A 22,899-nucleotide genomic window follows, 5' to 3' on the forward strand; every position below is an offset into this window, starting at 1 on the left:
CGTACCAATATGGCGGCCGTTTGTTTACAAATGTAACAATTAATTGTACTTGTATTGGAGGTTATGTTGGTCAAAAATGTCAACTTATAACATTACATTTGTGTTACAAAGATTCATTTTGCACTGTATGACTTATATGGTATATAAACATATTAAACATTAATATTTTGATATAATTTCTTCTGAACAGCGTAACTACAGTCGTTAATAAAAGCAGACTAGAACAGCTTGGTTGTTTGGAGATCAGAAGAAGATGAGGAAGAAGCGGGGGAACGAAGACGGCTTCACGTCCGACGGCTAATGCTTAGAGACCTGCAAAATTCGCGGATTCATTCGGTGATAGGCTAGAATTCAAACACATATACCACTTAGATAATTTTGCTATTGGCTTACTGTTACATCTGGACGAATCTCAACCAGTTATAAACCCTTCAACCGAAGAAGGATCGAATCGCAGACAAAGACCAGCTGAGACGACTTACAAAGTCGGCGGCCAAATGAACTTGCGTTATTTTTGCCCCGAGCGTACTACAGGGGTGCATGCGCGGTCTGTCCTGAAGGCCATCGAAACCCGCGAGTTTTCGCAGGTGTCCACTAGGTGCTCCGTCCGCGTCCTCTCACCTGCTGCTTGGTGATGTAGATGGGCTTGTTGAGCACCACCCACGTGACGGTCTCGTGGCAGGCGGGCATCGTGGTCGAGCCGTCGTACGTCATGTACTTCTCCGTCTCGGGCAGCAGGCTGCGTATCGACAGCCGCTTCACCTCCACCTCCTGACCTGCGAGGTCACGAGGTCAAGCAATCCGGATAAATTATCTTTTAAAGATCTGTGCAATGGCAGTGCATGACTTGATGCAAGTTTTCGGACATGCGCCATTGCAAATAACCTTTTTCTGTTGAAGAAAACAAAAAAATAATAATAATATATTATATTATATTAAAATATTTATTGTTTTTATTTTTTGGTAACTTGCGTTAGTAAAAGTTTTTACTTGAACGTTATTTGAGATGAAGCGCAACATGAAAGCTTCATACCTGTTTACTATATCACATTTGAGAATAAATAAATACTGTTTAATTTTTTGTTTTGTTTTGGCCAACGATCGTATATTTACTTTTTCCGGCATTGTGAAGCTGTTTGAAGTTTTTGCATATCATAAGTCAAATCAGGTGCGTTGATTTGCCATATCGGAATTTATTGCATTCGCAGCACCATAAAATTCACTGCTGAATAATATTTTATTTTTTAGTTTTCTTCAACAGAAAAAGTTCTTAGCAATGGCGTATTTCCAAAAACTTACATCAAGTCAACCCAGATAAATGTTTTTTTTTTTCCTTCTTCTAAAACGAATGTGAGTGGAGTCTTTCAGTGTTTCGCCAGAGATGTGTAACAACAAAACCTCGGTTAACGAGCAAATTTTCGTGTCTTCTCGTGTTACAAAAGGCACTTGTAATACCGAAACTCGGACACGAAAATTAACGTAAAATTCTTTTAAATATTACCCGAACTGATAAATATATGCAATTTTTGTTTTCAACTAAAATTCTGGACGCAAATAACACGAAGTTTCCGCACCCGTCGCTAAAATGAACTGCCACGTTTGCAGGCCCCAATATTAAACAATGTAATGAAACGGTACCGATAAAAGCTAAAAATAAAAAACCTTGAAGAATTACTTCTACGTTCAAATTTTGTGTCCGAGTTTCGTGTTATAAGTTTATTTGCAACATGAGAACCCACGAATTTACTCGTTACCGAGGTTAGCTTGTTTACACATCACTGGCGAGTAATACAAGACTCGCTCTCATTTTTTTTTGTTCGAAAGTGATATTTCTTACTCACCTCCATGTCTGATTTTATCTAGTTGGTCTGTCAGTATTCTGAGCTCCGGATTTGATAGGTCACCAAGCTGAAACAAAATTCAAATCTTACTTTGTATGCATCCCTTACGGCGTTAAAAATATAACGTACCTATACATAAAGAAAGGGCTAACAATATCAAGTTGAAAGGAAAAATATTTACAAACAAAAAACAAAAACAAAAAAAAAAACGAAACGGACTGGTCTTTAGATAAAAATTTGCAAACAAACACTTTGATACTGACGCTGAGGTTATAGAAAAATAAATAATTTCCAAATCTGAGAACGATTTCTAAATCTGTTTGCCTGTCGCATTAATACTTTACCTAAACAATAGTTATAAACAAGGAACCCTTTTAAAACACACAAATAATTATAGTTAAAATAATTGTTTAGGTACAAATAAACGCACATTTCTTATCTTCGGAAAAGTTGTTAAAATATTTTTCAAAATTTTAACGTGTGTAATTTGTCTGCATTTTTTTTATATTTACATTTGTAACATATTAGCTATTGGTAGAAAGAAAACGTGTATCTAACCACGTTGATTTTTTTTTGTGGCGAATGGTGCTAACCAAAATTCATAAAGCTGAAGAAAAACTTTATAGCATTAACCGTTTAGTGAAATTTTAACAAGATGTGCAGTTATTTAATCAAATTCACTGTGTCGAAAATGAGGTCGAAAGAGAGGTTTAGATTTTTTTCTAGTCTTTTCTGCGCTAATCGGAGCCGTTTCATTTTAAAGTTTAAAATTTCGCTCTTCGTATCGAATGATTCGATAGTCAACGTAGCTGTTCCAGCAACGAATTATAGTGGCGGGTTTGGAAATTACGTTTGACTCTTGTTCATAAATGTAGTAAAAACACCATTTGCGTATATTTATCACTTTCGAAATGAAGTTAAATAATTTTACGTTAAGTTTCGTGCCTGAGTTTCGTATTTTAAGCGTATTTGCAACATGAGATTACATGAATTTGCTCGTTGCTGAGTTTTACTTTTATACTCATTTGGCGAGTAGGCCTAATGGAAAACTTGCTCACACTGTATTTTGATTATTTAATTTCTAACTAACATGTAAAAATTTGTAATTTTTTAAAATATATTAATGTGATCTTTGAAAGATAGGTTTATTTTTGAAACACTAACGAATTGAAATTAAAATATTTATTGTTTTTATTTTTGGTAACTTGCGTTTGTAAAAGTTTTTACTTGAACGTTATTTGAGATGAAGCGCAACATGAAATCTACATACCTGTTTACTATATCACATTTGAGAATAAATAAATACTGTTTAATATATACCTATATATTTTTGCTTTTGCCAACGGTCGTATATTTTCTTTTTCCGGCATTGTGAAACTGTTTGAAAATTGTGCATATCATAAGTCAAATCAGGTGCGTTTATTTGCCATATTGGAATTTATTGCATTCGCAGCACCATAAAATTCACTGCTGAAGCAACGTTTACACAATGGCAAATAATGATTCGCACCGCATAATTAATGTATGGACCCCAACATTCAAGACTGCATGAAATGAAGAGAGGTTGTTGAAGGTGGTTTTTTTTGTAGCCTGTAGCAATCTTTCCTCCCTCCCGGACATGTACGTGTATGCCGCCTGTAGTCAGACTACCCGCCAAACATGGCATCTTCTGTCCTTGTTCTTTTCCTCTCCCCTGGGTGTTAGGCTTCACTGCTTCGCTCCACGTCAGGCCGCGTGGCCGGGAAGCGCCGATCACGTGACACGAACGAGGCTTCGGAAGATTGTTCTCCCCTATTCTGGAAGACGAAGTTCGTTAGTCTCGGAAGCTGGGGGTGCGCAGTCGTCTACCAACAGTCCAGCAGTCTATCAATACTAGACAGAGAAAAAGGGGGGGTCGGTTTCCTTTCTTCGGATGAATATCGTTTACTTGATCGGTCAAGCGAGTGTGTCATGTGTTCGTAGGCGATGTAGGTAATATCTACAAAAATTTTTAAACTGCGCAGACCAGTCCGCACTCTTCTTGTAAATGAAATGAGTCAGTTGATAAAGGAGGTGTTAAAACCATAATTTGTCTTTTTTTCCTTCAGAGTTTTGCAGTGAGTTATCCCCCCCCAAATATTATCATTTTACGTGATATTAAACCAACTAAAGTACGACGTGGAAATACTGTTGCGTCACACCTCCCAGTTTTTCGAGCAAGTGGTTCGTTGTTTGATTCCCAGGTAAAGCATAGGTGTAAATATTTTGAGTTCAAATACGGTCAAAAACCTGTCACTTAGTCACACATAAAACAAAAAAAATTGTTTAGCGCCACGGTAAAACGTACTAATTAGAACCGCTAGGGCCCCGGGTTCGAGTCCCTGATCATTCTTCCAGATTTCGTTTATTTTTCATGGTTTTTTCTTAATCACTGAGATGATTCATCACAACATGCCATGGGTGGTTTATTCCTAATTTCTCTGTTTAATTTAGACGTAGCCGCTTCGAAAAAAAAATTATATCTGAAGCTCTTTCGAAACAAAGGTTTCACATGAAGCCCCATGGGTTGTTTATGTCTATCCGTCTATTGTCCTACTAGTCAAATTAAACACGATACTTCTACGAAATAGTGTAAAACCGGGTTTTCATATTAAAAAAAGAGAATGAATGGTAAAAAAGACTTTGTTATTTATTAATCAAATCTACTAAATGATATAAAATCTGCTGCAGACGGAGCTCCTGAGAATCAATCGCCGAGCTCTGAAGACCTTTGGTGAAACGCTGGCTTAGAGAAGTCAGCGTGACACAAAATTCCAAAATGAAATAATAAATAAATAAACAATAAAGACACCTTATACGCATTCAAATCTCTCCACGATATCAACACCCTGGCCACAGAAAGCCAAATTGGGAGTCGCCAAAGAGTTCAATTCTGCGCGCGAGAACCCGTCGTGTTGGCACGGTTCGGCGGGCAACTGGAAAATGAAGGTTGGGTTGGTCTATTTGATGGTGGGAGGGGGGATTTTCGTGAAGGGGTGGTGGTGGGGGTGGGTGGGGGGTTGAACAACACGGCCGCCAGAGCGCGGACGTCCCAGGACTAGATAAATACCGACCAGGGAAGGAGAGAGAAGGGGTGCGTGGGTGCGTATGCGTGGGTGCGTCTGTTCGGGCGCGGCCCGAGGTAAAATTCGGCCCGGAATACCGATTTAATGTATGCAAGGTAAACACACTGCCAGAGAGAGGGGTGGGGGGTGGAAAATAGGGGTGGCAGGAGTGTTCGCAAACAGTTTGCTTACGCGCTGGGAAACGTGGAAAAGGGGTGAGTGTGAGTAGTAAGGGGCGGTGAAATGGGAGCACAAAAAAATATACCCTGGATGCTTAACGGAAACATTCCCTCCCCCCCCCTTTTTTTCTCTTCAGCCTAACTTTAACCACCCACCAGGAATCACCTAACTTTAAAACACTAATTTTATTTCACGGCTGCAGGAAATAGCTTTTGGAGAAACGGTATGATGAATATTTTTGCGTCCTATTTTAATCCAGGGCTCTTAAATTATTAGGCTCTCTCGTATGCCCACATACACACATAGGAACACACACCAACACACGCACACGGATCCTATTGCTATTCCAATTTTTTTTTTTCCATCTGTGTCACGTATCTCGTAGGATGTTAAAAATATATATGTATACTACGAGATTACGCGCCCACGTTTGTTATTGTTGAAAAGGGGGGGGGGGGGGGGGGTAGAATAAAAAATGGGGATGGAACGCATCATTTAAAGCTTTGTCTGAAACACTTTTTTTTCCCTCGTTTGAATACTGATATTTTGTGTTGGCTTTTCCCATAAAATGTGGATTCAGCCCGCACGCCACTGACCTACCCCATGGGCGATTGTACAATGTATTAATCTCTTTTTTTTCTCTAATCGCAGGCTTAAATTCTTTGCAATAACGCCTGTGTGAATCAAATGACTTAAAGAACATATTAATAAACTACAAGCAATTTAAAATTACAAAAGTTTATTTTTGTATTTAATAGGAAAAGTATTAACGTAGACCTACTGCCTTAGTTCAGGAGTTCAGTGGACCCCAGCTTACACACGACTAATTCTAAGCTGTAGGGATAAAATAGTATAAGCAAAGTTTTTACTCGTAATCTCCTTTTCTATAAAGATTGGAAAATTATGATTTTCTTTTATAAAAAAGCCCAATAATGTTGCAAATTATTCATACTGCTGGCTCTGACTATTAAGACCAGAGGCGCCGGGTCTGCCTTCCGTTGACTTTATCACATTGTTGCTACTATGACACTCAAACGATTTTTATACAGCAATATAATATACGCTAAAAGTTAGAGAATGGTATCAAACCCTTTATCTCAGGCCTAGAAGCCAAAAACACTGATCTCTAAACAATCAAGGCCAACGGTAACTGACTTGTCCCACAGAAAATTTTGGTAATATTCAAGCGTTTTAACGGATTCAATAACTGACACTGATTACCATAAATCTGGTAGTGACTGGAGATTTTTCATATTTTGCAATCTAACAAGCATCGAAGAAAGAAATTGACGGTTACCGTTTAACTGATTGCTAGAAATAAGTTTATTCGTCAATCATCATTAATGTAACTCGTAAAATTGCCGCGCACTTTCACTCAAGCAAATTTCATAACATTAATAAATATAGGTTAGACCGAACATTAAATTTTTTTCAAAGATCGTGTATGATATAATTTACACGTTCAGAAACACTAACTGTTTAGGCTTCCAAAGATAAATACCTTACGAAAACTGCTTGTTTATGAAATAGTTTAACAATCTGCTCAAACATTTTTATTTCTGCCTACTTACGGCATATTACTCATGATGACCATTTCTCACGTTGCACGGGAAAAAAAATATGGTTGGTTTATTTGTTTTGAAAAATAAATAACACTTATTAAAAATGAATTATACAACCATCAACGCACAATTTTCTGTTAACAGATAAAATAGTTCCTTGTTCAACCATACGTTTACAATGATCGCCATTCTGTGACAGTCTTCTGTTAACAGAATAACCAACATTAAAACATTCACGACATGAAAATATTTTAGCGGTGCCGGACGTGTAGAGCAGTTGACATGCCACCATTTATCATAGATCGCGCGTGCCAACACAAAGGAATCGAATCACTGAATCGTAACATTCTGTCAGTATCGAAGTACTGTTTACTGTTTATTGTTTTGCCTTTTACAAAACTTAATTAAAGCTGATCATTGTTGTGTGGTTTAACTTCGTGAAGTTAATAAATTAATCATATTTACGTATTTTTTCCGTTTTTAGGGGAACAGATCTTGTTGAGAAAAAAATCAAAGAAAGGATATGTTACTTATTGGTTTTAATTTAAATAAACCTTCTGGCTAGGCCATGCTGAATACGTGATATGTGCAAATGTAGGTTAATTAATAAATTATACTTCTGTGCGCAGCACGCATCGCACTATCTCGGTGACTCCAGTGAGGCAGCTGACTTTACCGTTGGTGACATTTGACATCTTTAAACAGTGGTGAAGTGATCAAATAACTAATGGATGAAAATTGTGGCAAGTTTAAGGACCGCAGTCGTCTTCCAGAATTGTTTTTCTTATTCATTTAAGTTAAAAACATATGGTTCAAAATAAATGCAATTTTTTTTTTAGTTAGTCCTACCAGACTAATGACTATTTAGATAAAGTTACCCAAAGAATCGAAATCAGAATTGAATTTCAACTCTTGTGGTGAGAAATGAATCGAAATCGAATCGAACTGAAAATCATGGAATCGCACAACCTTATGTACTGTGATAATGTTTCTGTAAACTTTCTTATTCAGCATATCCTCAGGCTTTTAAATGATCACATTACGTACTAGTTGTTCCATAGTATTTAATAAACAGTATTTTTATGGTATCTTTACTGTTTAACATTCTTAAGTTCATATCACAGTATTTTTAGAGAAAATATTGGTTTATATATAAATCCAGAGTCCTGATGTTTGTTTCCAGTGAACTCTTCACCAAGTCAACCGATTTCGATTGAAATTGGCATTTATGTGTAATTTTTTCCAACTTGAGAGATGGGATGGTTTTTATTTCGATAAATGGTCTTAATAATTTATAATTAATAATAAACTGATTATCAATGTTGATTGGTGTTTAAGCCCGGGAAATAGTGGGTTCTTCGTCTCCATGACAACGTTGCGTGTATTGTTGTATTAAGTTTTTGTAAAAATTAATTAATTTTAATTTTATTTCATTTATTATAACTGTAAATAAGAGATTTGGTCTCATTTCCCCCCCCCATTAATACAACCGTGCGAAGCCGGCTCGGGCAGCTAGTTGGTTTATAAAATTACTGTGGCCTGCACTAAACAACTGATGTCGCCTGTTTCTGCCAACGTACCAACATAAAAAATATTATTGTTTTATTGTAAGGCTGTAAATTACATTCTTTAATTAATAGTAGAAGTAAAAAAATCCTTAATATTAATTGCTTCTTGTTAAATAAACTACTTTTTTTATTTATTTAAATATTTTTGGGGTTAATTTATAGACATTATTAATATTAATGTTTTAAAAAAAATTTAAAACAATAATTTAATTAATTAAATTTTAGACCATATCAATTTTTAAATTTACAAATCATTTTGCCACTTTTTTTCTTCATGCAAAAATTTCATTGAATCATCATTTAAGAAATCTTAAAGTTTTTATTTGTAACCATGCCATAATATATCTTTACTTTGAAAAATACAAAAATGATGCATCTTATAGCCACGGTTAAGATTTACGGTAAGACTTATCGTAAATGAGTCGATACACGGTTAATATATTGACTGAATAAAATGTTAAAAATTTAATAATCGTTAACCAAATACCTACTTAAAAGGCCATTAACTTAAAGGATCAATTGAAACTGCATCTTAAAAGAACATTGTCATTTTTGTTAAGGTATCCGGATGGTTTTAAGAATTTATGGCTCTTTCCAGAGTCGTACAAGCAATATTTTTTGAAAGCATGAGTCACTAGTAATATTTAAAAAGTTGCCTAAAAATATATTGTGCCGAGTCTGTAAACAGACATAAATTGCTGTCAAAACTTTACTTGTTGGTTGACATGCCAGTTTGTGTTAGCATAAGAGGTAATTATGATGTCCTTTCATGACTAGTTTTTTAGTTAATGCAAACATATACTAGGAATCATTTGACTAAGGCTACGTAGTACCTAATATGCAAATAGTTTTATTCGAAAATATATGACCAGAGGAAAAATTTACAAGCTTGAAGCATATTTCACTCATTTGCAGATTCCATGTTGCCAATTAACACAGATGCGGAAATATTACGTGTATTAACTGGTTAGTAATTAAAAACTACAACTAAGTGCAACTTAACTGTGCACAGCACCTGTACGCCAATTCGTTTACAGTTTAGTTCGTATGTTCTTATGCATTAATTTTATTCCATGAAATTTCGCGATCAAACCATGTTGGTAAGAATTTTTAGTAATATTCTCTTGCAACATGTAGTTACACAGGAGATTGTTAACAATATTAAAGAAGCTTAAAACATACTACTTTTTCAAATTCATTTTTCGCAAATCGCTCATCGAGATAATAACAATGATCAAACTTTGATGCAGAAAAACCTGAAGAATGTAATAAGTAAATAACATTTGACCAACACATAATATATATATTTTTTGTAAATGGAACAGAAATAATCATTTAAAATTACAGATTATCGTAAATGTGATATTTACATGAAAACAACTCTATCACTACAAAATAGTGTTCTCATTAACACTGGGTTCAAGTTTTTACCCTGTCATTTATGCTTTTTGCTGTAGGCATTACTTCCAGTTGTTAAAGTTATTTTAAACCGTCCGCTGAATAAATTTCCAGTATTAAATGCGCACATTGATATGCATAAAAATCCAATTTTTAATTATTATATAATATTTTCCATGGTTTAAAAATTCATGCTTAAATGAAATTCCAATAAAAATATTAAATTAATATAAAATGATGCACCAGTATTTGTAAGATATGCTCAGTATTATCGCGAAAAACACATTTTATATATACAAAAAATAACTATCGGCATTATTTGTACGAATTAACAATATATTTCTTGTAGCATTACAAACTATTTCTTGGAATGTGTTTTTTCCAAAAAAATCTTTCATCCCAACTCCCGCCAATTCGCGATCCTACTCTTATTGGGTGCTGCGTCATAGTCATTGACATAAACAAAACACGCTCACCTTCCTCCTGTGCGCACAAACTCTTTCCCAAGCACTCGGCCTTTCTGTGCGTTTTTGTGAATCAGCCGGTTCGGAATCATGTGCACACGACCCATGTTCTATGTTACAGAATATTTTATTTAAATTGCGCATCCACCTGTGTAAACAAACCAGTGCACTTTCAGGAGATTTTATTTGAAAACCAGTAGAGGAGGGGGGAGAAGGTGAGGGGCCATAACCCAAAATCTCTTCCCCCCCCCCCCCACCAACACCGGCAAACATTTCCCATAAACCATCAGCAGCTTGCAACACGTTGAAGCGTGCTCTGCCTGGGGATATCTTAGGAAATGGGGTTTCGCGGAGAAGAAGTGAATTTATGATCTTCAATCTAGCGGCCCGGGCGTGTGTGTTCAGATTTCTACCGACGCCCCGCACGTTTTCTCCTCCGCATTCCCTTCAACCCACCACCATCACCACCACCACGGCAGCCATAAGTTCAACTGTCGCAATAAAAAAAAATATCGGCACTCCTTCTGCAACGCCGTCTCGTTCTACCCTTCTGCAACCCTTCTGGCGGGGGTTAGGGGTGGTGGGGCGGGGTTGGAGGAGCCTTCCGATAGCCGCGAGGTAGCGACCTTTTCACCCCCTGCCCCGCTCCGACACGACCTCTTCGGCGCTCCGCCCTCGCACCTGAAGCCTGCTGCGTCCCGCCCGTCCCACGCGGTTTCTAACACCGCGGGCTCGTCATCTCGCCGGTCGTTAGACGTCATCCGCCGCACCTGCCGCCGCCGCGCGCGCCCGAGTCCGCATCACCGGCGGCGTCCCGCTCCCGTTAAGGCCCCTGCCGCGCTGGCGCGGTTTAAGGCCCCCCGCCTGCCCGAGCACACTCGCTGCGTGCACAGCTTCACAAGAAACCGTGCGGTTCGGAAATTTTCTCCAAGATTCAGAAAGCTACTTACAAGTTCCCACCCGCAGAGAGAGAGAGAGTAAAAAAAACAAGCACGGCTAAATTTTAACTCAGAAAAAAAAAAACACTTTTACATTACCTCTCACATTACTCTTAAGCCATCACTACCTGAATGTTTCGTGCCAGTCCTGAACAGCATAGGTGTATGTTGCATACGTCATCCCTCTTCACAAAATCTTGTGTGACCACATTGGCCACATGGTGTCTACATGGTAAATATTATTTTGTAACTGAAACAAAAATATCCGTGTAAAATTAGGTAGGTTTACGTGAAAGCATCTGCGTCGCTACAATATACTGGATTCTGTTTCTTACCCGCGCAATTCATGCTTCGTGTTGTCCCAGTACCTTAAATAGTTGAAGTTATTTTTTTTTGTAAACCGTTCGCTGAATAGCTTTCCATAATATGCACGATTCAACAAAATAAATTAAAATCGTGAGGTATAAATTATTAAATATAAATGTATGAAGAGAGAGCGAGGGACAGAGTATATATTAACTGCTAATAAAAGAGAATGATGTAAGGTCGTCATTTATTTAAAAAAAAATATATATATCACGCTTATTGTGAAAGCTATTATCGGCAATTTTACCAAGAAAATTTAGTCTTCTTGAATTGATACGCGAAACATTGCTGATTATAAAAATGAGTTGAGCGAGTCATTCAGTGCTCGGTAACGAGCAATTTCATGCGTTGTCATGTCGCGAATAAACTTATAATACGAAAATCGGACACCAAAATTACCACAGAATTCTTAAAATTAAACCGAGCATGATAAATACACGAAAATTATTCAATTTAATGGGAAAAAAAGGGCAAGCATTGTTCTAATTTAGAAAAACTATCTATAATTCTGTTTAACAAACTGGTACAATTTATTTCTCAGGGCTAACCAAAAAGGAAGTACGGGACTCGTCACGTGTAAATACATTTCTGAACATGTGACATCCCCCTTAGACCGGAATTATCATTAGCCTACCTGCTTTTATGAGGCTATACTTAAAAGGCGCGTTGAGGGTAAAATTGAAGTTTGAAACAGAAATGCATTGAAATAAGCGGGCATTACAAAACAGAAATTTAACCGATTGAAAGTTCAATGCGCATGCAATTCAGAAACTGCTATAGCCATGAGCCGAAGTGTTCAAGATGGCGGACCTATGTGTGGCCACATGCACCCGGGCATGTTCAGTGAACATCGGGGGATGTATCAAAAAGTATTGGTGTGCCGAAGTAAACTTTATGGTAGTGAAACTATGCAGGAATACATTTTGTAAACTTGAATAGTCACAACAAGATATTTTAGAAACGTTAAAAATGCTTAAAATTTATTAGCGAGGAAAATTGTGTTGGAACGTACATGGCGTCAAAGGCATTTAACATTTTAGTAGTTCTCTAAAGCATATTGAACATGGTGCTATCATTCAGATATATTTTTTCAATCTAAATTTGAATCCCAGTAGATCCTTGCTTTAGACTTGATTTTCAACTAGGAATTAAAATACTGTCGATCTTCTTAAAATAAAATAAACAGTTAATACTATAAAGTTTCTGCACATGTTAAAGTTAATATTTTTGGAATTACATGGAACATTTTAAAACACATAACAATAAGTAAATGTTTGCATATTTTTTAATGCCTAAACGATTGAAATCAGACTGCAAATACTCTCTACAAACAAACTGTAAACTTATTGACCTGATTCAACATTAATATTATATTATAAATGTTATTAAAAAAGTTAAAAAAAATATCCCAAAGGCAAGATTGAAACTCGGTTCCTGCAGACTGACAAACGAGCTTTTTACTACTAAGCTATCGGGTCAATATGAGGTTAGTACCGAGAATATGTTTTATTAATAGTGTAATACCGTTTTCATAATGTTTTTTAAAACATGGGATTACTATTCACTATGACTATTTACTTTAAAAAATGTATTCCAGTGTAGTATCAATACCAAAACGTTTGGTATGTACCCTATGTTTTTACTAAACTGAATATATATTTGTTTATGTTGTTACATGTGGGTCCGCCGTCTTGTTACACGTTTCCGTCCATCGAATTCCGTTCCATTTTCACAAAATTATTCCTACCAAATGCCGTATGCCAAGAGAGCTCAGATGTTTACATATCAAAAACGAAGCTATTGAAATTTGTTTGTAATCAAGTGATTCCTCTGATTCGAGGCCACGCAAACGCACTGTTGCCAACTCAAGAGGTGCCGAGGCAGTGCGCCGTTGTTTTAATTGGCCGGTCCGAAACGGCGCGAGGTTTGGCGTGCTTGCTGCCCATCCCCGCTGCGGTAGTACATGTGAGGGTTGGGGGTAAGGGGGTGAGAGAGAAGGGGTATGCGATGTAGTTGGAGAGGAGTGGGGGGAGGGTAGTGTTATATTTGAAACAGTGACGTGATCGCGCGCCGTAACTCAAGCAAAGTGTTTCTCCCCCATTCGACGGCGCGTGCCCGGACGGGAGGTAGAATGGGATAGGGAAGGGGTCAAATTGGGGAAGGAGGAGGACCGGCCGTTCCTCGCATCCTCCCGTGGGTTTGCGTCGGGCCAGGTTCGCCTCCAGGGCCGGAATCCCCGCAAGCCGTTCGCCCTACACTCCTTTCACAACCACCGGCTCCGCGATCGGAAATATATATCAACCACCTTTCGCCGGGCGCCGCACCCTAATTTGTTAACGCTGTTGCACCATACTTCATCCCTTTTTTTCCCTCCCAAACCCCCTTCCCTTTCCCCTTGCTCCGTTGAAACAGGCTCTCCTGCGTTCTTGCGCCATTCCTCGCAGGTGCGAGGTGCCCCTGGCTCGCGCCTCGGGGGAGACAGGAGACAAGAGACAAGAGACACGAGACAACGGTCGACGCAGGACAAAGCAAGTGAAGCCGGAGCCGCGAAGAGCGTGACGCGACGGTCATCGACGCGAATAAAAATTCCTTCCCAATAGCGAAAGCAGCTCTAAGGTGCATCTGTTTTTTAATTTTAGCCTATCGCAAAACGAATGCTCAAATTATTCCATTCGCTAATCATAACTAGGGGCCGGTATTTTTTGCGAAAAAAATCTGAACTCCAATTAGACTGCCACAAGGCGTAACTTCAGTAGTGGTTTCTTCCTTGTGATTGGCGGCCGTCTGCGAGACAAGTGGTTGCCTTATTTTATCGAGCCATTCAAGAAGCGTTTGGTTCCACACTGAATTACTGTGATTGGTATTGTAACAATCCACATGTAGCTGAAAGAAACTAACCCTATCACAAAAAACAGTCAACGTGTCTTAACTTTCAGCTTGTCTCGGATATTTTTCACGAAATATGTATGCCCCTAGTCATGACTCATGAAAGCACTACATATGGCCATCGTTTCCGCCAAGTATGAGTATGCTGCACCTTGAGGGTTGGAAGGGGTGAAAGGGTTGGATAAAGAACCTTCAAACTTCAGGCTGTTATTTGGAGAGAGGCTGTAATGCATACTAATATACACTTGAACTTACTCATTGTATTAAAATAATAGTTCTGACCACTACAGAAATATAAGCACCAATAACCACGCTCTAAAGTTAAAATAACCCATTCACATGTAATTCGACTGAAATATATTATTTTGCAAGCAGCCAAATGACAATAAACAATAGACACCGAATTAATTGTGCAAAAGTATGTTGAGTTAATAATGATACATGGTCTCCAGTTTTGGAAAACCTGGTGCTACAATAATTTTGCCGATTCTTTGGATGGAAAAGTACACTTGAACCTTAAATACGCCTGCTTTACAATGATGAGCATAAAGTTCTCTTGACAAGCCCTTGATGAACCTGAGCTAGCTATAAGTAAGGAACAGAAGTGAGTAGGTACCCAATAAGTATACGCATGCAGTTTTCGCGAAAAGAATCTGAGACGAGCTGTGTGGAAAACATTGTTGCGTTGGCTGTTCTTTGTGATTGGTTAAGTTTCTCTGAGGCGCACTTCTACTACAGGCACAATCAGTGTGAAAGCAAATGTGTCCTGAATGGCCCAGCCAAAATAGGGCAATGGCTTGACTTGCAGACGGCCGCCGATCACAAGAAAGAAACCACTGGCCCACTGGTTCATGTACAATTTCTTGCAGACTAATGAGCGTTCACATCTTTCCGCTTATAAAACATGACCCCCTACCAATCATATGAAAACCACCATAGGATGCCATCCTGTTATCGACCAATTACCATTCTGAAATGTCTGATTATATACACGTAAGCTGAGTCAAACCTATATTGAAATTAATCTGCTGAATAAGTTTGGTAATATGAACATCGCATAACGGCATAACTAAGGGCCGGAACAATCCACGTGTTCAGCGACCTCCAGGATAGACTCAACAGTCCGCTGCACAATTCGGGGAAACGTCTCCTGCTCATTAGTTGCTGATTAATGAGACGTCTCAACTGGATAACATTTGAAGATTTTTTATTGGCCAAGATTATCCGTGAGCCAATACCAGAATCAGCACATAGGTATACAAGAAGTTTAATTTTAGCTTAGCTTATCATAAAATGGAATGCGCGAAATTTTCCGGTCTCTACTTGTAACAATTACTTACCGGTTCTGTTTATCATTTTATAGATTTATATGTACATCGCATTCATTTTACAACTCCTTTTTTTTTTGTAAGACAAACTGCCAACTAAACCCAAACAAATAATTAACTTAATAGAATCTGCTGTTATAAAATAATTCATTTTATTCCCATTGTATGCTGCCAAGTATTAGAATTTAATGTTCTTTATGTAAGGTTAGGTATTTCTATTTGAATATTTGCAACAAGTCCGACAGTGACAACTGAGTTAGCATTTTTAGATTGTATATTAAAAGCATAAATTACTTTGATATTTTTCAGTGGCATTTGAGTTTCGGTTTACTGAAACGCAGGTCTTAGTGGGGTTTTTACCTCCAATTGCCGTCCACGATTTAGCATTTCGAAGGAAATACGAACCTGAGTTAGTGGGAAAAGAACGATTCTTTAAATGCCACAATTTTTTTCCTTATCTCCTACAATTTTTATGATCCGATTTAATTTGTTATAAGTTAACTGTTCTCCTGATTTTATCTTTATCCATGACTTGCCGAAAATTGGATTTAACTTTTGGAAACCCTGCTGTTGTTGACTAGATACGGGGTTAATTCTTAAACGAACTTTAAGGTGCAGAAAGTTTTGCTTTGTTGAGGAACTTCTTCGGGCTTCTTAATATTCCAGCCCACGAAGATAGAAACTCAAACTTTTACGTGGCAGACAAGAAACTTCATCAACATATGCGCACATCCTTCGGTTTGTGTGGACGCAGGCGACGTGTGCTTTGCAATAAAGAGTAGATGCGGAAATCGTGTGATTATCTCCAAGTTGGACTAGGAAGATGAGGTGTCGCATTCTACTGCAGAGATTCCGGGTTCGAAACGTAGGTAATGCATAAATATTTCTTCCTTTTTAGATACATTTCAAAGAAACACAATTTTTTGAAGTCATTACTATGATGAGAACTCCGAAACATTTCTACTTTAATGTTTCGTTCCATAATCCCTTTACGCCAAAAACGTAAAAAAATTAATTTATTTTATAAAAATATTAAATACATTAACTGAGCCAATGTCAAACTCATGTCAAAAATTTTATTTTTTAATGCTAGAAAAATATCATATGCATTGAATATAAACATTTTTATGCACTGAAAAACAAAAAAAAAAATAACAATGATTTTTTTTGACAAATTCTAGAAAATTTGTTTGATATGTAATCAATAAAAAAAATCTCGAATTTGATAAAATGTTTCCAGTATGTTCTAAAATAAAAATAAACTTCTGAAATCTACCTGCGTCTGTAAAACGAGTCGAAAGGAATGTCTTTGGAACTGAAACTTTCGCGTGTTAGTCAATTAGTCTCATTGTTTGGCAACATTTTTGATAGTTATTTACACAAACATGTTGCCTAGTATAGCTGATTCAAACAGGGTATGCCTATGGATAGTACGTCAGCGGTGGATGAATAGAGCTCACAGCAGAGTCGTGTGATCTAGTAGAAGGCTACTGGTGGTCACGGGCATAAATATTTCCCTGTCCATTCTGGTTTTGTTTCTCCGTGGTTTCCCGAAGTCAACGCCAAGTAAATGCAGGTAATGTTCTTTACTGTAGATAATGGCAGTTTGTTGGTTCATAAGAAGTAAACTCACACCTAGCGGATAAATATAATTTTTTTTAAAAATTTTTTTTACATAAAGATTATTCGAGAAGGACAAAAGGTAGTATATACTTTTTGAAAAATTATGTTTACGTAAGAGAGAGGGAGAGAGCTATATTTTTAACTTAAAAAAAAGAGAACAAACGACCAAACTGAGAGTACTTTTAGGTTACAAGTTTTAAAAATCTTAAAGATCTCTATCGCAACGTGCACTGTGGTTTTCCAACCCCTAAAATTAAAATATCCTTCTATGTAATAACGTTTCAATCACAGCAGCTATCCAAGAGGACATCGCGAGTAACAATAGTATGTACTTTATGTATGGAAATGAATATATTTTCAGTGTCAGTTTTTTATGAAGTTATTTTTAAATGAATAAGTGCCATATTGGCGGGCGACGAGCGAAGGGCTTCCTGTGCGAATGTGGGAGCGTCTGGGACGGTATCGCGGCGCTGCCACTGTCGTTCTGTCTAAAGTGTGAGTGAGCAACTTTGCGTGGTTGTTAGGGTGGGTAAAAAGTCATCACTGCTTGCCAACGGACTTGAGCACAACTGTAGCGGGAGTCGAAATTCAATTCAATTCAAAAGTAACAGCACTCTGAGCTTTTATAAATAAAAATACTTCGTTTGCATATTCCCCTGATTCCAATAAGCCTCTACCTAGGTTTCCTAACTCTCACCGTATAATCTTTGTTACTTCGGTTTTTTTATATCCTCCGTACACCCTTTAACCGCGGCTTATTGAGCTATATTATACCTGATGTGGTGATATACACTGTTTTCCATGTCACAATATAAATTGTTAATACCCAGGGGCCAAGCGCAGGGGCATGTAACCCCCTGAAATACTAAGAAAAATAATTATATATATATATTTATCTCTAACAATGTTAATACTTTGCAAGTGACCGGAAATAGATAGGGGCCAGAATAATTCGCGGGTTCAGCGACCTCCAGGATATACTCCACATTCCTGTGCACCCTCATTGTCTGCAAACTTGTGAGACACCTCAACTTGGAAACGTTTAGAGATTTCTTATTGGCACAGAGTCTTTCATATTAGCTGTGAGCCGATAGCAGATGTAGCTAATAGGTGTACGGTGTTGAGATTTTAGCTTATCGAAAAAAAATGTATCGGCAAATTTTTTCTGTCTATAGAAACGGGTAAACCTGGAACTACTTTCGAGATATGTCGAACTTGGGTCAAATTACAAGACATGAAATGTAAATTTTTTCTGCATCGATTTATTTTATTTTTCTGCTCTCAAGAATAATAATTCATCCTCCTCTATTTCCCTTTTCATTCAACCCCACTCTCATTTTGCTTTCTTTTTTGTCGTTCTCGATTTCCTCCTGTCGCTCCCCTGCGACGCTTCAGCGGCGTAACGGGCGACAAAATGTCCAATTAATATTTCGAAGCGCAATACTTCACCCGCGGCGTTATTTCCCGATCAGGAAACCGAAATCGACACCCGAGAGACGTTTTCTTCGGCGGGTGATGAATGGGCTCCCTCTCTCGGCCATTACTCAAGTCCTGCTGTCGCGAGGCGTTTGTTTGTCGTCCTAATAAAGTCTTATTTTCCACTCCCCTCTCCTACTCCCCCCCCCCCCTCCGCATAACACCGTCCTAAGCCCTTGCCAAAACCAATATATCCTTCTTCCTCGTGGACCGAATTTATATTTCTCATTCGTCATACTGCAGAATATCGTAGACACGTACCAAAAGAAACAGAATCCGTTCAGAAAATTCAATTTTCAACATTGTAGGATGAAATCAAAAATCATTTTCTTAGCAAATTTCACCAGTGGAAAATAAAAATATGAATTAGTCGGCGATGACAGATGTCTAAGTTTGTAAAGAAAAAAAATTAATAAATATAAAGAAAAAATTCCAAATTGTTAAAACTTGTAAAAATTTTCTTTTATTTACTGAAATTTAAAACCCCTGCTTTCATTAAAAAAGTATTTTTTACCTAGAAAATATCTTTATGAGATAATTTTTTTTTTCCAATTTTTAAAAAAAGATCTATCCTTTCACGTTATTTAAGTTTGAGTAAATTAAAAGTTTTCTGCGACAAAACTGTGTAAGTATTTAACTAATATTTGTGGCATATTTTTGACAACCGTTGTTTATATCACCCACAAATAATGTATTGTAACGTTTAGCTGAAGGATTCGCAGCTACATACAATATTTTTTTATTTTATTTGTAGGTGTATAAATTTAAAAATAAATTAATAATTCAGAATTTTTTAATTTATTGTTTATTTATCGTAATCGATTTATAACCAAGACTTAGTTCTCATAATACGAATTCCTTTTATCGATGTGCTTCCAAATATGCTTCCCTTTAGTGAATGTGCTTCCAAATGTGCCTCCTTTTTGTCGCATGTGCTTTATTTTAGATAAATGTGCTTCATACGTGCTTCCTTTTTGCTTTTCGAGGAATGTTATTCCAAATGCGCCTCCTTTTTGTCGAATGTGCTTCCTTATTTGAATTGCGTGCGTATTTAAGTCTGTACCTAGGACTGTCTTAATGATCCAGCACCTCTTGATCATGTTGTAAGCATAAAGCTTTTTCAGGGATTCTTTGTCCTATTTTAAGCGTAAATTTTCTTAAGTAATTTAGTATTTTTGCTTGTAATAGATTCTTGTAATAGATTCCGAGTCCCACAAAGTTTGATCAGCGCGATAGTATGCTGTGAGGATACTCTTTAGCACTTTATTTACCCTCTCCGACATATTTCCCTGGGGGAAGTCGGCGGTGCTGTACACAGGCTTACTCACCCACTCAAAACCGAGTTCACGGTAAACTTCTGATTGAAAATACCTGTCATTGTCCGACACTATGATGCAAGGGGGACCAAATACCTTGAACACCTCCTCCCTGAGAACCTTTACAGTGGAAATAGATTTAATGTTTTTTAAAGGGGCCAAAATCACAAACTTAGTAAAAGTGTCCAAAATTACCAAAATACACACATTACCTTTCTTAGATCGTGTTAAGGGTCCAAATATGTCTACGCGGAGAACATGCCACGGCGCAAAACGCGCTTCAGCGCAATACAACACCACCCTACTGTTGTGTGGGGGTTTGGAGATTTGGCAGTCGTGACAAGCACGGACAAATTCACGCACGTCCTTGCGCATCTCAGGCCAAAACAAGTCCTTACTGTAGGCCTGACAGTTTGAAGACTCTCGTCTTGTCTGGTTGTAATATGTTATAGTTGTTTGAAATATATAACATTTATCGTCAAGAAGGCCTCGCGGTTCGGATTCGCTTGTTAAAAATGTCTGACATTGTACATGGACTAGTTTTGAGGTTCGGAGACCCTTAACTTAAATGCTTGTAGTTGGCACTCTATTTTAAAAAAATGTATACGAAATATAGCCTCCATTGTAGGAATAGTGATATCGAGTAACATATTTTGCAGCCGGTAAAAGTACTACTTGTTTGTATTAAGAATGATTAATTAATTTAATATTTAAGAGCATAATATACTTATTGTATATAACAAGGATCTATTCAAGTCCTGAAATAAATAAAACAAATCATTACATTAATAGCTGATTTTTTTGATGATTTTTAGTTTTATTCCCCCGAGATTTTAGGTTAATTATTAGAATATCCCAGCGGTCAATATGTCATCATGGGCTTACATAATGCTTTTAGATGAGGAATTTAATAATTGTTAGGATTTTGAACATGTTTTATTGATATTTACCCAGAATAAACATTTTTGTTTTGACCATGGATCGAACCAATGACACGAATAATTCGAATCTTGCATTACTTTTATGCGTGATATTTTTGATGAATTTTGGAATTCCTTCAGATTTTCAAGCTAAATAATTACAAATTTCCTAAATGGCGACCAAGATGGCTCACAAGATGGCGGGTACCTTGGAAATAAATATTAATGCATCTTGCGTGAAAAATTTTTCTATTACGGTGGCAGCGTGCTCTAGCAGATGTGTGTATACTTGATACTAGCTTTCCTGATATCTATAATAGAAAACAAGATAGTGGCAGCACTCTCTAGCAGACGATTTGTATACTTGTGACACTTACGATCCAGGTATCGAATATTGAAAACAAGATGGCGGCAGCATTTTCTAGCAGAAGACATGTTAACTATGTGCTACTAGTGTTCCTGATAGCGAGTATTGAAAAATAAAAGATGGCGGCTTTGTCTCGAACAGGTGATGCTTTTTATTCCTCAAATTCAAAAACATACAAGTCAGAATGTGTTTATTTTTTTCATATAACATATTTAGTCCTCAGTATGTTTAATGTCTCGATGACCTTGCGGTTAAAGGCGTTTGTCTTTCAACCCAGAGGTCAGAGTTGTCATCGTTTGAATGACAGCGTTTCGAATGTATTTTGTACAAAAATTTAATTATTTTGTCAATAAGGACCATTACATGGATCGTTGACATGGCGGGCATGAGTCAGTGATGCTGGCGCTCTCTAGAAACCAACACCAGAAAAAATAGCGGTATCCAATATTGTGGCCTCCAGTACAAGACAATAAGATTGTGGCTGTGTCATCAGAATCTAAAACAAACAAAAGAAGTCACTGATTAAAATCCAAGATAGTGGAAGTGACATCAAAATTAAATATGGCGGACATGACGTTAAAATTAAAGATTGCAGGCGTGACGAATAGTGCAACTTTAATGAGTGGGACGCTCGATTTAAAAATGGCGGAATTCAAGATATCGGAATCCAAGAAGTAAGACGAGTTCATGTTCAAAGTCAAAGGTGAAGGTAAATTTTAAAGGTCAAGGTAAAGTTCAAAGGTCATGGAAAAGGTCAAAAGTTATGGAAAAGGTCCAAGGTAAAGTTCTAGATCATAGATCAAGGTCAAGATCTTCCAAGAAAACCGCCGCGATGTCAAATGGGGGCTGGTCATTGAACTCATCCACATCCACGCACCGACACCAGTAACCAAAAATACATTTATATACCTTAATAGTGGAATAAAAATACGGAAGATTGATTAAAGATTGCAAAGTACTAGCTCAGTTTTTTTATTCGCCGTAGGGAAGCACATGTTCTATTTCACTTTATGGTGGAAAGTTTGGTTATTCTAAAAAGAAAAAGGCTCTAAAACCAGCTGTGGACTGTTGTTTTTCCCGTTACAGAATGACTAAAACAGATTGTGTATAAAAATACTGTAACATTAACGCAGAAAATAATTAATAGAAAAAAATTAATAATTTTACCCTCTCAAGTAAATACGATTGTAAAATATAAAATTAAGTCTATATATATGTATGAAATATTTATATCGTGTTCAAAGTTGTTTCAAAACGTTACTTTTATTTCATTAATCCCAAACATTAAAGTAAATTAATTTACTTCTAATTAACTTCAAATTTAAAAAAAAAAAATAGAAAAAATGTCGCAAGTAACTAAATGTTTTTAGTTCAGACACTACCTCCTAGTAAATACACACATGAGGAGAGTTCACTCATATATATTTTCTTCGAAATTTTTTTCATTTGCTTCACGTGTGCTTGCAGTCGTAAATTGACCAGAACCAATTACGTTCAGTCCGTCGGTTCGGTTCCGTATAAATGGCTCGCACTTACGGAGCTATACGTAGTGTTCTTTCCACCCTCGAACACCCTCCCCCTTC

General features: G+C 37.2%; 1 protein-coding gene across 1 annotated transcript in view; it reads right to left on the reverse strand.

Annotated features, from left to right (window-relative positions):
- The window catches only part of LOC134531818 (carbonic anhydrase-related protein 10), a 717,638-nt gene that overhangs the window by 93,707 nt on the left and 601,032 nt on the right, over positions 1-22,899 (reverse strand). The window contains exons 7-8 of the mRNA XM_063367772.1: positions 1,842-1,908; positions 622-776 (exon numbers count right to left, since the gene is read on the reverse strand). Of these exons, the coding sequence (XP_063223842.1) occupies positions 622-776; positions 1,842-1,908 (222 nt within the window). The remainder of the gene's footprint in view (positions 1-621; positions 777-1,841; positions 1,909-22,899) is intronic.

The sequence above is a fragment of the Bacillus rossius genome, chromosome 5 (assembly GCF_032445375.1).
Source record: "Bacillus rossius redtenbacheri isolate Brsri chromosome 5, Brsri_v3, whole genome shotgun sequence".
NCBI lineage: Eukaryota > Metazoa > Arthropoda > Insecta > Phasmatodea > Bacillidae > Bacillus > Bacillus rossius.